The sequence below is a fragment of the Canis lupus genome, chromosome 28 (genome assembly GCF_003254725.2).
Source record: "Canis lupus dingo isolate Sandy chromosome 28, ASM325472v2, whole genome shotgun sequence".
NCBI classification, from domain to species: Eukaryota; Metazoa; Chordata; class Mammalia; order Carnivora; family Canidae; genus Canis; species Canis lupus.
In genome coordinates this window covers 13,124,758-13,141,828 of record NC_064270.1, presented here as the reverse complement: position 1 = coordinate 13,141,828, position 17,071 = coordinate 13,124,758, and the positions used below count along the sequence as shown (strand labels likewise).

Sequence of the window (17,071 nt, the reverse complement as noted above, 5' to 3'; positions counted from 1 at the left end):
TATGGTATAGGAAAGTGGTCCAGTTTCATTCTTTTGCATGTAACTGTCCAGTTTTCCCAATGCCCTTTGTTAAACAGTCTTTTTCCCATTGCATATTCTTGCCTCCATTGTCAAAGATTGATTGAACATACAATCGTGCATTTATTTCTAGGCTCTCTCTTCTGGTCTATTGATCTGTGTCTCTATTTTTGTGCCAGTAGTATATTGTTTTGATTAATATAGCTTTGTAGTGTGTCTTGAAATCTGGGATTGTGGTACCTCCAGTTTTTTCTTTTTTAAGATTCCTTTGGCTATTTGAGGTGGTTTCATACCAATTTTAGGATTGTTTGTTGTAGTTCTGTGAAAAATGCTATCGGTATTTGATAGGGATTGCATTAAATCTGTAGATTACATTAAATCTGTAGTATGGACATTTTAACAATATTTGTCCTCCCAATCCATGAGCATGGCATATGTTTCCATTTGTTTGCATCATCTTCAGTTTCTTTAATCAGTGTTTTATAGTTTTTATTTTTTTATTTTTTATTTTTTTTATTTTTATTTTTTTTGTTTTATAGTTTTTAGGGTACAGGTCTTTCACCTCCTTGGTTATTTTTATTCCTAGGTATTTTATTATCTTTGGTGCAATTGTAAATGAGATTGTTTTCTTAATTTTTCTTTCTTAACTTGTACTTCATTACTAGTGTATAGAAATGCAACAGATCTCTTGCAACTTTCCTGAATTCATTTATTAGTTCTGGTAGTTTTTTCATGGGGTCTTTAGGGTTTTCTTTGTATGGTGTCATGTCATCTGCAAATAGTGAAAGTTTTACTTTCTCCTTACCAATTTGTATGCCTTTTATTTCTTTTTGTGGTCTGATTACTGTGGCTAGGACTTCCAGTGCTATGTTGAATAAAAGTGGTGAAATTGGACATCCTTGTCTTGTTCCTGACCTTAGGGGAAAAGCTCTCAGTTTTTCCCCATTGAATATGATGTTTGCCATGGGTTTTTTATATATGATCTTTATTATGTTGAAGTATGTTCCCTTTAAACCTACTTTATTGAGGGTATTTATCATAAATGGGTATTAAACTTTGTTGAATGCTTTTTCTGTATTCATTGAAATGATCCAGTGGCTTTGTCTTTTCTCTTGTTGATGTGATGTGTCACATTGATTGATTTGTGAATATTGAACCACTCCCTGCATCACAGGAATAAATTCTTCTTGATCGTGGTGAGTGGTTTTTTTTTAATTGTATTGTTGGTTTGATTTGGTAATATTCTGTTGAGAAATTTTGCATCTATGTCCATCAGAGTTATTGGCCTGTAGTTTTCTTTTTTGTAGTGTCTTTACCTGGTTATGGTATCAGAGTAATGCTGGCCTCATATAATGAATTGAAGCTTTCTTTCATCTTCTGTTTTTTGGAATAGTTTGAGAAGAATAGGTATTAATTCTTGTAGAATTTACCTGTGAAGCCTTGGTCCTAGACTTTTGTTTGTTGGGAGTTTTTTTGATCACTGATTTAATTTCATTGCTGGTAATCAGTCTATTCAGATTTTGTATTTCTTCTTGATTCAGTTTCAGGAGGCTTTGTGTTTCTAGGAATTTATCGATTTCTCCTACATTGTCTAATTTTTTGGTAGATAGTTTCTCTTTTATTTTAAAAGATTTTATTTATTTATCTATTTATTTGAGAAAGAGAGTGAGCAAATGAGCAGGTGCACATGTGAGGCAGGGCGAGGGGCAGAGAGAAAGGAGAGAGAAAATCTCAAGCAGACTCCAGCAGATCAGGAAGCCTGATGCGGGGCTCGATTTCATGACCCTGAGATTATGACCTAAACTGAAATGAAGAATCGGATGCTTAACTGACTGAACCATCCAAGTGCCCTGGCAGATAGTTTTTCATGATATTCTCTTTTAATCCTTTGTATTTCTGTAATGTTGGTTATTTCTCTTCTTTCATTTCTGATTTTGCTTGTTTGAGTCTTTTTTTTTTTTTTTGGATGAATCTGGCTAAAGGTTTATCAGTTTTTTTGATCTTTTCAAAGAATCAGCTTCTGGTTTCATTGATTTGTCCTTAGGTTCTCCTCGTTAGTATAGTGGTGTGTATACCCACTTGTCATTGATCTGTTCTTGTTCCCTTTTTTTTTTTTTTTTTTTTTAGTGTCTATTTTGTTTATTTCTGCTCTAATCTTTATTATTTCCTTCCTGTTACTGGTTTGGGGTTTTGTTTGTTCTACTTTTTCTAGCTCGTTCAGGTATAAGGGTGGGTTATTTATTTGTGATTTTTCTTCTTGAGGTAGGCTTGTGTTTCCCTTTTCCACTTTTAAGGACCCTTGTGATTATGTCGAATCTACCCAGATAATCCAAGATCATCTCCCTATCTTAAAGTCAGTTGATTAGCAACTGATTAATTCCATTTGTCACCTTATTCCCCTTTGCTGTGTAAGCTAACATTCACAGGTTATGGGGATCAGGACGTGGACATTTTTGGGGAGCTATTTTGCCTACCACACCTGGGTAGCCTAACAGTGGGAAATATTAGCAGTTCTTGAGGCCACCGCTCTAGTCACTACTTAAACTAAAGAAAGACATTTCTGTCAGGTATTCGGCTGTTTTTCCTTAATGTATTCATGTACTGTTAAATCTTCTATTTAATAATGAGTAAACTTGTTTCAATCATTTTAAAAGTTGCATATGAAAGAACATGACTTTTACCTTGTACTGACATTTACCATTTACCAACATGTCCCATTTACCAACTATAAATGTACTTCCTCTCTTTTAAGAAACAGGTTATAACAGATAAACTGAATTTTGGCTTATTTCCTTTCAGTAATGTGAATATAAAACAAGTATTTGTGTATTTGTTTATATAAAATGGTATTATGCTAGATTTTAAAAATAAAATTATATTTTGTGACAGATTCAGGAAATTTTTGTATCTTAAGGAAAGAGCTCCAAGGGTTGGTATCTGTATTAACAGTCAGCTCACTAAAAATAAAAATAATATATATAATTCCATAACTTTTTTCTTTTAATTATAAATAAGTTGCTCAATGTAGAATACTTGTAAAACATAGAAAAGCTCAAAAAAGTGTTTTGGCATATTCATTTATCATATTTTTTATTTTTCCTAGAAAAATGAATTCATGCTATAAATTACTATTTGAGGCATATTTTTTCCTCTTAAGATTTATTTCTATTTGGTTTGCATTATTATAGCTTTTTTTTTTTTTTTTTTTTTTTTAGAAAGAACATTCAAGGAGCAGGGGGCAGAGGAAAAGAGAGAGAGAATCTTAAGCAGGCTCCATGCCCATCACTGAAATTAAGAGTTAGATACTTGCTGAGCCACCCTATTGTAGCCCCTATTACAGCTTTTTATTACACACACAAAAAAAGAGAATAGTATAATGAACCCTCCTGTACCCACCCCCGACTACATTCAACAATAATCGTCATTTTGCCAATTTTGCAACTCTTTTAACACCAAATGTTGGGGTTTTTGTGCTTTTCAGATATATGATCTCATTTTTTCCTAACAATATCCCTGTGAAGTAGGGATGATTATCCTACTGGATTTATAGGTGACATCTGAGATTATATTACTGATGGTGATGGGCTTAGCTCTCTCATGGTCCCATGGAGTCCACATATTTCATAATTGTAAATAAAGATTAAAGTTTTTTGGTGACCTGTTGTCAAATATTTTATAGAAACCACATCGTTCTACAGGAAAATGCACAGCATGCCACCAGGTTCATAGCTCTGGCGAATGTTGGAAATCCAGAAAAGAAAAAGGTAAAGACTTGAGTGTTTGGTGGTAGGTTAATATTCACTGTCTGCCTGATAAATGTTTCTTTTGCCAATTTAGCATTCAGATATTTTCTCCAAGGTCCTAACTCTTCAGTGACAACTTTGTGAAGATATGGTAATGAAAGGTTAGGTTTCCTTGATTCCTTTGTAGGAGATTTTAAAGAGGGGTTTGAAAACAATAGGCCCAGTGGAACCAAGGCAAAATTTCAAATGAGTGATGTTCCTTTCTTCCCATACCTGTGTGGCTGTCTTTGTAGGTATTCATGAGTTTGCCCTCAGATGGTACTTTTGCTTTGCTTCTTTTAGCACCTTCGTTTAGTGGAAATAATAGCCTTTATAGGATTCATGTAACCCCTCCTTGGCTTTGAGAAATCTTAGTGATACCTGGAATCTATCTTTGTACAGGAAAACCGTACAGATGAATGAAAGAGAATATACCAGAAAAGTATGTTATTTTTCTCATATCCCTGTGAGCATTTCTGATTCTCCAGGACCAAAAGCAGGATGCTATAGATTGAGACAGCCACAGACAGAACAATCAAGCCAGGGAAGAATAGAGAGATAAATTATGTGAAGATTATTCTGTAACATGTCATAAACAATGTGCAGAGAAAAGATAACAAATACATACTTTGTTTTTTCCATTATATCTTAAGTTTTGAAGCCCAATGTGTTCTTAGCAAGTTTAGATTTGCGAGTTTTTTACTGCCCTTTCAAGACCCTGTAGTACTCACAATATTTTCACTATAGAAATATTTTATTATTGCTTTACTCTCAGGGGCATGTTAGCTTCAGCCCTATGCAATTCATACTACAGTAAAAAAATATGGACATTTTAAATTTTGGCAAGCATTATTAAATTCATCTCAGAGTTTTGTTCTGTATTACATCCCTTCCAACAGTGTAAGTTTGTTTGTTTGTTTGTTTTTTAATTTCTGTCTGTATTCTCATGGGGTAGTGTCAAATTTTTATTAAAGTTTTTTGCCAGTGATATGGATGAAAGATTGTGTATCACTATTAATTGTTGCATTTCTCTGATCAGCACTGAGATTAAATATCTATTTATATCTCTTCTAAAGTTTTCATTATCTGTTCCATTAGTGTGAGAATCTAGATAATCTATATGAATATTTACTTCTTTGCTACTAGTCCCTAAGAAAACTCATCAGCATATGCAGAAGAAATTGCATAATATCAGAGGGAAACATTAAGGTGTCCAATTTAGTTTTCATTACAGAAAAAGAATGGCAGTGCCACAGTTCTGTTGACAAAATACACAAAGATAAAGGACTGGAGATAGAAGCATTTTGTCTTCAAGGGTTATGGAACAAGTCTCTCCTGGGGCTTGTAATGACAGTTGTTTTGTGTAAAAGCTGATTTTTGTAAGGGCTAGGGTTTTGATTCATTGCTTGTGACTTTATCAGCCCTTGGTTAGCCTCTGCAGAGATCACTAAATTGATATTTGGTTTACTGTGTGTTCTCTGAGTCACAAACAGGCCAGTTGCTATTCTTTAACTCAGTTTCTGAAGCTTCTGTGAATAAAATATGTGATTACATTTGGATAAACAGGATTTCTCCTAATGTTATGTTTGGGGTTTTTATTCTTCACAGTATCTTTATGCATTCAGTATTGTTCCCATGAAACTAATGGAGACAGCAGAGCTGGTAAAACAGCCTCCAGATGTTACTGAAAACCCTTACAGAAAATCTGGGAAGGAAGCATCCATGGGAAAGCAAATTTCTGCTCCTGAGGTGTGTTCTGTTTCAGAGGTGGCATTTTCTGGGCAGGATTGCCCATTAAATGTACACTTTTCCTGGTTATAGTTTGGCTCATAAGACCAATTTAATCCCTAGAATCTAAATCTTTTTCTCCTTGGGAAATCATGATGGTGTTTAGAAAGCCTTAGTAGATTTCAAGTAAGCTCAGCATTTTTTTATTTCAATTTAGTTTTCAGTTTCATATTTTGTCTTTCTTTGTCTACACTTCGCTTATGTGATGGAGTTATACATGTTAAAAGTCTTTATCTAAAGTTGAGTATTTTTAACTTTTTTTTTTTCTTTTAAGATTTATTTATTGGGATACCTGGGTGGCTCAGTGATTGAGCGTCTGCCTTTGGCTTAGGGCATGATCCCGGAGTCCCAGGATCGGGTCTCCAATTGGGCTTCCTGCATGGAGCCTGCTTCTCCCCCTGCCTATGTCTCTGCCCTCTCTCTGTGTGTCTCTCTTGAATAAATAAATAAAATCTTTAAAAAAAAAGATTTATTTATTTTAGAGAGGGAAAGTGGGAGAGAGAAAAAGAGAATGAGTGGGGAAGGGACAGAGGGAGAGGGAGAGAGAGAATCTCAAGCAGATTTCCTGCTGAGCTCAGAGCCTGATGTGGGACTCAGTCCCAGGACCTGAGCCTAAATCAAGAGTCAAACACTTAACCAACTGAGCCCCCAGGTACCCCTGTTTTTAACTTTCCAGGCAAGGATCCAACTGCTTTGTAGCAATGTAATTTGTGATTTTATAATGAGTGCTAGCAAGTAAATAGGACTCACTGTGAAGAAATTTCTTTTTTTTTTTTTTAATTTTTATTTATTTATGATAGTCACACACAGAGAGAGAGAGGCAGAGACATAGACAGAGGGAGAAGCAGGCTCCATGCACCGGGAGCCTGACGTGGGATTCGACCCCGGATCTCCAGGATCGCGCCCTGGGCCAAAGGCAGGCGCCAAACCGCTGCGCCACCCAAGGATCCCCAAGAAATTTCTTAATAGCAAACTTTTCTGAAACTAATTTTTCCCTCACTAAAACGAGTGTCAAGTTCCCTTACTGGTATGCATGGTTTGCTTTCTTAGAGTTTTTTCTTGTTGAACAATCTCCTCATCTTTTTAATTAAGTTAGACTTATGTGACCTGGGAAATTGTAGGACTACACTAAGACCCTATTGAGAGAGAAAGGAAAAGGCAAGAATTACTCTATAACTTGAATTTTAACTCGCTTTTATAAAAAGATAGATTTGGTAGTATTTTAGGTAAGTATTGAGAAGTATGACTGAGTGCAGGCATCAGGATTAGAAAGATATTTTGCTTATCTAGAATAGGCAGAAAGGACTGGGAGGAAAGATAGATAATGACATGGCAGGAATGTTCCCTTGTATGTGAATGGTTGGCTTCTTGTCTAAAGATTAGTTTAATAACATTTGCTCTTTTGCCTTTGGCCATTCCAGGAAGAATCAGCCTGTCAATTTTTCTTTGATTTAAATGAAAAGCAGGGAAGGAAGCGTTCGTCTACAGGCAGAGATAACAAGTCTCCTCATCCAAAGCAGCCTCGCAAACCTCGTAAGTACCTCGGTTCCTGAGGTCTCCTATGTGAGTAATAACTTATTTCAGATGTTGTGTGGGACATGACATTGCTAAGGGAGCCTCTTCTGGAAAAGGAAAACAGTACAATGGTCATTAAAACCAAAATTAAATACTACTGAGATTGCTTGATTTTGAGGATATCTGAGGCTATTCCTGAAAGAACTATGAAGAAAGCCCGTGTCTATAAAACATATGAGGTAAAGAGCCTACAAAACCAGTAAGGTTCATGAAGTAATAGTGTAATCAAACTGGTAAAAACAAATTTAAAGTTATTTCATTGATATCTCCTTTTTCTTCCCCTTGTTTCAAAGTTGAAGAAGCTGACCTTGGTGGCATAAACTTATTATCCGGAGCCATATGGCTGGCTAGTGGCATAGTTGGGGCTAGAATTGGGACTCCTGACATCTAGCTCATTGTTGCCATTTAGATGCTACTTTAATCAGTATGTGGTCATCGCTTGTGGTTATCCACCCGTGAATTGGTTGCAAATTCAGAGGTCAGTTTCATTGATAGTAGTCATGCGGGTGGGGGGCTATGGTAGAAGCACAACAGAGCCAGCCCTTTGTGGCAGTGCTGTATACCAATCTTTGCAAGGTATGAAGATCAGATAAGACTGAGTTCTGTAGGGTGATTATATGCTGGAGTGCTTGGACCACAGTAACATCTGCTTTCTTCCATATGAAGCTCAGCCTCCAGGACCCTGTTGGTTTTGCCTTGCGAGCCCTGAAGTGGAAAAGCATTTGGTGGTCAACATCGGCACACATGTGAGTTACTTCTGTGGACCTTTTACAGAGAATGACACCCTTATTTATTTGTTTTTCATTAACTTAATAAAGTTAGAATTTACATTTCATAAAATTTATCCACTTTAAGTGTACAATTTGTCAGTTTTCAGTAAGGTTACCAAGTTGTGCAGCCATCACATAGCACAGTTTTAGAACGTGTCCTTCACTCATGCCCATTTACTGTGAATCCCTGTCCCCATCCTGAGCCCCAAGGGACTACTAGTCCACTTTCAGTCCCCATAGGTTTGCTTTTTCTGCACATTTCATACAAATGGAGTCATAAAACATGTGGTCTTTGTGTTTGGCTCTTTGTATTCAGCATAATATTTTTTTTTTTTAAAGATTTTATTTATTTATTCATGAGAGACACAGAGAGAGAGAGGCAGAGACACAGGCAGAGGGAGAAGCAGGTTCCTGACGCGGGACTCGATCCTGAGACTCCAGGATCACATCCTAGGCCGAAGGTGGCACTAAACCACCAAGCCACCCAGGCTGCCCTCAGCATAATATTTTAGAGGCTCATTCACATAGCATGCATCAACACCTCATTCCTTTTTATATATTCTACATATTTATCAGTTGATGAGCTTTGGAGTTGTTCCCACTTTATGGTTATTAGGAATAATGCAGCTATGTGAACATTGGCACGCATGTCTTTGTGTAGATACGTGTTTTCATTTCTTGTGGATAGATACCTACCAATGGAATTGCTAGAAAATTTATGCTTAATATTTTAAGAAGCTGCCAAACTATTTTCCAAAATGGCTGTACCATCTTATATCCCCACTAGCAATGTAGGAGTGTTTTCCTATATTTCCAACATTTGTTATTGTCTGTGTTTTTTATTATTGTAATTCTCCTAAGGTTTCATTGTGCCAGTTTCACAAGAGTGCCCCTTCCTTTCCTACCTCTTTAACAAATAGGTGTATCTCCTAGGGTGATGCCTTCATATACTTCTTGACCTTTTTTAGTTCATACAAATTAGAGGTGATGAGTTGCTTTCATTAATTACTCACTATTTAAAAAAGGATTTTCTTTGTACTAAAAAGGGAGTCCTCTGTTGCCTATATACTCACATTGGGTGAAAACTGATGATATTCTTTTTTTCTGTATTCAGATTCAGAAACCTGAGTTTATTAATTTTTATCTATAATGTTGAGGACTAATTCATATTAAATAATTATATGAAAGACTAAAGTGATAAATTCTCAATTTTGCCTAGTAATAGAGGATATAGCATCCCAAGACAAGAATATCCATATCTACATTCTTAGTGTGGGTAACTGGGAACTCAGGATAATAATTGAAAGGTTGCTTGGTAAGCACTGAATCAAAGAACTGGATGATCCTGAGGATGATTTTATTCAGGCTGTGGAAAACTGATGAATTATATGTGTCTCACAGTAAAGTCCCATTTCAGAGTTCTCTGGATGCTTTTCCTTGGGCAGGACTTGTTTAGGTATTGAATAACACTGATCTTTGACTCTCATTTTCCTGGGATCTAGATAGATCATTATCCTTTTCATTCACTTGGAAATGAAGAAAGCTTAATTTTCAGGGATACAGTTGCCCTGTAGTCACCTGTGAATTGGCTGTTTCCCATGGCTCTTGATGGAAATATTTATAGACCGGTTTCTCAGTGTATAGTGCTTCTGCAAATAGATACTTTAATCTCTTTTTCATTGATTTATTCTAATTTTGGTTTCTGAGGGTGAGCATTTCCTCAACTTATCCTCACAATCATAGAGCCCCTTATTGTGGCCTCCCATAGACCGACCAGAGCCTGAGTTTCATCATTGTACCCTTTTTAAGTCACATCCCTTTCTGCCTTTATAGTTTCAGACTGAAGAGTCCCAGATTTCTACATTTAAATTTTTATGTCTTGATTATTGGCACACCCCTGTCCCTCGGGGGAGCAGTAATGGGGTCAAGGCCTGTGACCTAATTGGGCCATGGAGTCTATGGATGAACTCTTCAGTAGGAAGAAGAGCAAACTTGAAAAGTTTTTGGTTTTATAAGAATGTCCTTCTTAGATTATCTCTCTTGGACCTTGTTTTCCTCTTTAGATTAGTTTATGCCATTCTTTTCTCCCACACAGCATGTATGATAGGCAGGCTTTGGATTGCCTTCTGTTGGGGAAGCTTCAGTAGTTCAAAATGGCACACAGGGGAAGACAGGTTTGGAATAGGTGACTTAGCTCAGGGCTGCTCGAGGCCTCAGGGAGAAATAACCTTTACTTGCCATTCACCTTTTAATTGCCTGGGGTTATCTAGCCCAGAGTATGAGACTAGAGGATGATAAAGGAAACCTATTTCCTTCTCTTCTAGACCTGAAGCTACAGGGGCAAAAAATATCTTAGGTCTGGTCTGTAGCCCAGCCCAACACCCCAAGTAGGAGGCCACATGAAAATTTTAGCGTAGGGGCCTACCTAGTATTCAAGTCTACACTTACCTACATTATCCTTTGTCTGGTAGAAACCTCTTAGAAACCCCTGGGACCTTTGGGTATCTGGTAGAGGGTTTATTTATTTATTTTTTTTTAAAGATTTTATTTATTTATTCATAGAGACAGAGAGAGAGAGAGGCAGGCAGAGGCACAGGCAGAGGGAGAAGCAGGCTCCATGTAGGGAGCCTGACATGGGACTCGATCCAGGGTCCCCAGGATCAAACCCCGGGCTACAGGCAGCGCTAAACTGCTGCGCCACCAGGGCTGCCCTGGTAGAGAGTTTAGAATCCCATCCCTGCAACCATTCCTTTTCATCTGCTTTCACTACTTTTTTGTCTTGGCTTTCTCTGTCTTGGCACTGCCTTCCTCAAGGGATATACAAGGAACTATGCTAATGGCCCATGGCCACAAACTGGTAAAAGGAGAGAAAGGCTGCTAAGAATCCAAAATAATTGTTGCAAAATTCATACATTTTACTTACGGAAGAAACATTCATTCGGGTCTTTTATTTCTACATTTTTAGAGGTAATTCAAATATAAAACCCTAGAAGATGAGAAATTGAAAGGGAAGGAGGATATTGGGCAAGTGTGAAACTGTTCCCAAGAACTGGGAACAGGTACTGCATTGGGTACTGCTTTGGGGTTGAGGGGAGGTACTGCATTGGGGTTGAGGGGTGCTCTTTAGTGTGCACTAGAAACCTTCAATAGCCTCACTGAACATTATAATATAAAAACTGATATTTATGGCAGTGACCCTTTGACATAAAGAAAAGGTTAAAAGACTGAGGCTTCAAGAGTAACATTTTAAAAACATACAATCAAAAATAGTTATTGTAGGGGATCCCTGGGTGGCTCAGTGGTTTAGCGCCTGCCTTCGGCCCAGGGCGTGATCCTGGAGACCCGGGATTGAGTCCCACATCAGCCTCCCGGCATGGAGCCTGCTTCTCCCTCTGCCTATGTCTTTGCCTCTCTCTCTTTCTCTCTGTGTCTCTCATGAATAAATAAATAAAATCTTAAAAAAAAATAGTTATTGTAAAAATTAAGAAAATGTTTTAGTGTTTATGAGGTTTTGATGAACTTCAGTCATCTGGCAGATTAAGTTGGTAGATGTGCTCTGTCCTTTATGTCAAGTAAATCAAGGCTGATCATGCTTTAGATTGTTTTAGATACCTCTTCTGTCGTTCTGTTGGATGGTTTTAGTGTTGATGATAAATGACTCCTTCCTTCAGTCTTGACTTTGAACTCACAACACTAAAAGGAAATGTTGGATTTTTTCCAAAGCTCTAGTATCTTCATTTGCCTGCGTTGATATTCACTGTCCATTTCTCTACTCATAGTGTTTTCCCTTCAAAGAGTGTCTGAGTGTAGAGCCATCTTGCATGTGTTGGTTTTGACAGAAATATTTTTAGTTCCTTTTAGCTGCTGACCTCGACCATTGAGAGCCATAGTTTTCTACTTCTTTGGGTATGTCTGAGTTTGAGGTTTCTCCTTCTTCTTTGATCCCATTAGGTGATATGTTTGCTTTCATTTTGTATGGGTTAGGGAGCAGCTTAAGGCTGCAGGGATGCTGAATGCTAATTATGACATATTTGCCTTTTTTGTGAGTCCAGAGTGTGTATTCAGGGGTGGGGTGTGGGATTCGATGTTATCATAGGGAAAGTGGTCATTTTGAAATCAAGTGGGATCTTACTGTGGCTGAAGGAAATAGTAACTGAAAAATTGTTTCCAAGTTTGGAGCCTAGGAGGGAAAAACCAACTATTTGTTTTTCCTGTCTTCTTCAGCTTTGGCGTGTCTGAAGCCAAGAGCCTTATGGCATGCCATTCATTTGCTCCCAGTTCATTTAATAGAAATTTGTTGCATCTAATTTTATTCTTCATCGGGTTCTTATTATAACCTCTAAAACCAGGTTTTTTAAGGTCCGAGAATTTCTGTTGATAGCCTCTCGAGCACTTTTTCACACCTTCATGCTCACTCTTTGTATAGACTTTTCTCCCTCAAGAATCATACATGTGGCATTGATGTCTGGATTCTGTGTGCTTCTTCTCTAGTGCTACCTTGCCCTGGCCAAAGGAGGCTTATCTGATGACCATGTCCTCATCCTACCAATTGGGCACTACCAGTCAGTGGTGGAGCTTTCAACAGAGGTGGTAGAAGAGGTGGAGAAGTACAAGGTGACACTGAGGCGGTTCTTTAAGAGTCGAGGAAAACGGTGTGTTCTATTTGAGAGAAATTATAAGAGTCATCACCTCCAGCTACAGGTAGGTGGTCTTTACCCAGGAACTTGGAAGGACCCTGTGGGGACCTAGATATTGACAAGTATTTAAATAATATCAATAATATTTAAATATATAATTCCAATCTAAAATTAAATATTTGAATTTTAAATATTTAAAGTACTCAATACCAATTTTCCCATTAATGTTTGAATAATGTTTACTCTAAAGGTTTAAGAGTCCCTGGTGATAAATCCAGAGATTGCACAGGGAAGTACATGGTCAGTATGAATGGGCTAGCACAGATAGTAAGGAATTGGGTACTTGAGGGTTTCAAGAAGGATTTGGGCCTTGATAGATGGAGGTGGAAGAGAGTGGGTATTTATGTGATGAGTGGGTATTATTTCACCAGCACGAGTGAAGTCTTAGAGATGAGAAATTGTCCCAGAGCCTTGATGGAGCTATCTGCTCAGAAATTTGGAGATTGTTTATAGATAATTGGTTTGTAGTTGTGGTGGTTTTCTTTCTGGCACATTTGTTAAATTTTCAAATGGGCCTGACTCTGCCACATATATTACATAGGAGCTGGCAAAGGCTTGATGACACAGATATCTCTCTCTAGCCTTTCCTGCATTAGGCATTGGCTCTCACATGTGGCAAGCGATCTCATAAGTTTAAGTCCTTACAGACAGGCTAACAAACCTGGCTGGCCTGAGGAGAATCTTTGCTGAGGGGTATTTCTCCACCCCTGTGATGAATTTGCTGCTTCTCAGGGACCATGCAGGAGGCATGACCTCCTAAGGACCTGTACAAAGAAAGACTTTCTCCTATCTGCCCACCTCTCCCCCCACCCCTCAGGTCATTCCTGTGCCACTCAGCTGCTGCACTACAGATGACATTAAAGATGCCTTCGTTACCCAGGCAGAGCAGCAACAGATTGAGCTGTTGGAAATCCCAGAGCACTCTGACATCAAGCAGGTGAAATAGGAGGAGAAGGATGTTCAGGGAAAAGTAAAAATGGTTTCTGACATATTGAGCCTGAGGTACTAGCAAAGCATCCCAAAAATGTTAAATAGGCAGGTGGACCTTTTGGACCCAGAGCATGGAGTACTGATTAGACTGGAGATGGGGATGATACTACAGCAATGCCTCAGTGCATTCCTGGGAAGAGCAAAAAATGAGAAATTTCCCAAGGCAGGAACTTTGAAGGATGGGTGCCACTGGGAGGATCTTTGTGCTATCTGGTAGTTTGGCTTTTTAACTGTATTCCATTAAGTGGCTTGGGATCTGTACTGCTCACATCCTTTTTCTTGTGCTTCTAGACTGAATTCTTTGCCAAATAAAAGCCTATAAGAGATGAACTAGGTTTTAGATTTTTAAAGCATTATGATATGTCCTCATACAACTCTTTACTTTAGATTGCACAGCCAGGAGCAGCATATTTTTATGTTGAACTTGACACGGGAGAGAAACTTTTCCATAGAATTAAGAAGAATTTTCCTTTGCAGTTTGGAAGGTTTGTATATTTTTCTTATTTTGTGTACTTTCACTAGGCCTAGTATGAACAGATTAATGGGCTGCATAGACCATTGACAATTGAATAAAAAGACAAGTAGGAAGCAGTCTTTGCCCCAAGGAACCTATGGTTTTAGGGCAAGTCGGATATTTGCATATGTGATAGTATGCAATGCAGAATGTGAAAAGTACCATAAAAAAGTTTTGAGGAAGAGTGGACTTTAGAAATTCAGAAAAGGGGGCACCTTGGTGGCTCAGTGGTTGAGTGTCTGCCTTTGGCTCAGGTCATGATTCTGGGGTCCTGGGATCAAATGCCGCATCAGGTTCTCCACAGAAGCCTGCTTCTCCCTCTGCCTGTGTTTCTGCTTCTTTCTCTGTGTCTCTCATGAATAAATAAATAAAAATCTTAAAAAAAAAAAATTCAGGAAAGGGATAGCTTATTTCTACTTTGTTGTAAAAGGCTTCAAGGAAAGGTTGACATTGAGCCAGAGAGAGATTTAGAGGGCAAATGTTAGGGTGTGGGCCTTCTAGGCCAAAGGAGTGAAGTGCTACCATTAATTGAGCATATGCTCTATGCCTGCCACTGTGCCAAAAGCTTTACATGCATGCTTCATTTAATCTTCCCAATTATGTAAGATATCTGTATTGTCATCTCAGTTTACCCTAGTGGAAAGTGAGGCTTCAGAGCTGTGCCCAGTAGAACTTGCCAGGATGGAAATGCTCTATAAATCTACACTGTCCTATACAGTAATCACTAGCCACATGTGGCTCCTGAGTACTTGACATGTGGTTAATGTGACGGAGGAACTAAATTTCTAATTTAATTAAATTAGGATTAAAATTTAAATAACTAGATCTGGCTAGTGGCTCCTATAAGTGTGTATAGCATGGCTCTAGGAGGGTTAGATAGCTTGTCCATGGCACACATGGTAGGTTCCAATCCAGATATGTTGAACTCTAAAATATGAGGTTTTGGGCAGCCCGGGTGGCTCAGCAGTTTAGCACCACCTTCAGCCCAGGGTCTGGTCCTGGAGGCCTGGGATCGAGTCCCACGTCAGGCTTCCCGTGTGGAGCCTGCTTCTCCCTTTGCCTGTGTCTCTGCCTCTCTCTCTCTCTCTCTCATGAATAAATAAAAATCTTTTTTAAAAGATTTTAAAAGGTTTTAAAATCCCTGGGTGGCGCAGCGGTTTGGCGCCTGCCTTTGGCCCAGGGCGTGATCCTGGAGACCCAGGATCGAATCCCACATCGGGCTCCCGGTGCATGGAGCCTGCTTCTCCCTCTGCCTGTGTCTCTGCCTCTCTCTCTCTCTGTAACTATCATAAATAAATAAAAATTAAAAAAAAATATTAAAAAAAATGAGGTTTTAATCTCATTATTGAATAGTGTCCTATGGCCTAGATGAGGCTTCATTTATGCTCCTCATATTAGACAGAACATGATTGTAAAATTGTATAGGGAGTGTTTTTAACTAGGCAGACTGAAAATAGGAAGTTGCTGGCAAGAAATAGAGTATGGAGGGAGGGCAGTAGAAGATGTATGAAACAGATTATCCAACGCTGGTGTCTGATTTGCAGTTGTTTTTTCCCCTGGTTAGAACTGAGCTTTGAGTCAACTTTGAACCCTTCTTGGACTTACTTGGGAAACCTCCAAGAGATTGCTACTATTGGATAAGTTCCGGAAATATGGTTGTTCACTTTTTCAAAAAGATAATTGATAAGTGAGAATAGATATGATTAGGGACTTTAAACATCTGACATTATTTTTTGTTGTTGCCGTAGCAACAGATGCAGATGCAGACATTGATGACGTATGCACATAATTGCAGATACACACAGGCACATAAGCCCACAAGACAGATTTTCTGAATGATTTTGTGGTCATGATAGTCTGTTATATTTTCAACATTGACTGTTTTTCAAAATACTAATAGTTACATAGCATTTTATAATTAACAAAATACTTGAAAAGATATTTTTCCCCACTGTACAAGAAAGGTGGTTCTGTCTTCATTTTATAAATGAAGAAGTAGGCTTACAAGGCTTGCCTAAGGAGCTAGAACTTGAGCTCAGATCCTATGACTTAGAAAACTCATGTGATTCGTTTTTAATTCTTCTACTTATTATAGCTCAAAGTGGAAAATGAACCATAAAGATGCACAAAATAGAATTCTTTTTTTTTTTTTTTAAGATTTTATTTATGTTATCTCTACACTCAGTGTGTGGTTTAAACTCACAACCCCAAGATTAAGAGTCGCATGCTCTACTCTATGAACCAGCCAGGTGTCCAAAGTAGAATTACTTCTAATGTATCAAAATGAGTATTAAAATAAGTAAAAATGTAAAACAGTGACAATTAGAAGGTAGCCTGTATGTGAGTGTGTGTCAGTAGGTATTTTTTAGTTCTGGGAGCCAAGATAAATTATTTTGTTAACATTTTCCTGTGCTGTTGTGCCTATGTAGGCCTGAGTCCTCTATGAGAGGCAGAAAGTTAGTGGTGTATGATACTAGGCCTGATCTGTACCAGGCCCTCAGCAAATTCATGATCTAATTGGGATGACAAAACCAGACTTTAAGACAAGATGTATTCACTGGTTTGGTGCTTGGATTGTGTTATCTCCATATCTCACAAAACCCTTATTGCATTTTATAGGTGAGGAAATCAAGACTCAGCAATGAAGTAGTATTGAAGTCAGAGACAGCAGTAGTTAAACTAGGAATGGAATTGAGCCTCTGACCTTTCTTTTTTTAAAGACTTTTCATTTTGGAGGTAGAGAGCGCAGGCAGGGGGAGAGGAAGAGGAAGAGGAAGAGAAAAGCAGACTCCCCGCTGAGCCCTGAGCACACAGCCCCATGTCATGTCCCTGAGATCATGACCTGAGCCAAAACCAAGAGTTGGACACTTAACCAACTGAGCCACCAGGCGCCCCAAGCCTGTGATCTTTCTAATACTAGGGCCCACCGTCTCTTTA

At 38.3% G+C, this 17,071-nt stretch overlaps 1 protein-coding gene and 1 non-coding gene across 7 annotated transcripts in view; both read left to right on the top strand.

Annotated features, from left to right (window-relative positions):
* Positions 1 to 17,071, top strand: part of CWF19L1 (CWF19 like cell cycle control factor 1) — a 29,461-nt gene that overhangs the window by 11,665 nt on the left and 725 nt on the right. For 5 of the 6 annotated variants that reach the window (XM_025466887.1, XM_025466890.3, XM_049103644.1 and 2 more), the window contains 7 exons: positions 3,698 to 3,782; positions 5,409 to 5,549; positions 7,010 to 7,121; positions 7,830 to 7,909; positions 12,425 to 12,634; positions 13,448 to 13,567; positions 14,008 to 14,105. In XM_025466887.1, the coding sequence (XP_025322672.1) occupies positions 3,698 to 3,782; positions 5,409 to 5,549; positions 7,010 to 7,121; positions 7,830 to 7,909; positions 12,425 to 12,634; positions 13,448 to 13,567; positions 14,008 to 14,105 (846 nt within the window). The remainder of the gene's footprint in view (positions 1 to 3,697; positions 3,783 to 5,408; positions 5,550 to 7,009; positions 7,122 to 7,829; positions 7,910 to 12,424; positions 12,635 to 13,447; positions 13,568 to 14,007; positions 14,106 to 17,071) is intronic. The other variant, XM_025466889.2, reaches the window with a different exon arrangement.
* On the top strand, positions 13,097 to 13,244 carry LOC112672676 (small nucleolar RNA SNORA12). Its single transcript, XR_003144415.1, has one exon. It is a non-coding gene; the product is annotated as a small nucleolar RNA SNORA12 (small nucleolar RNA).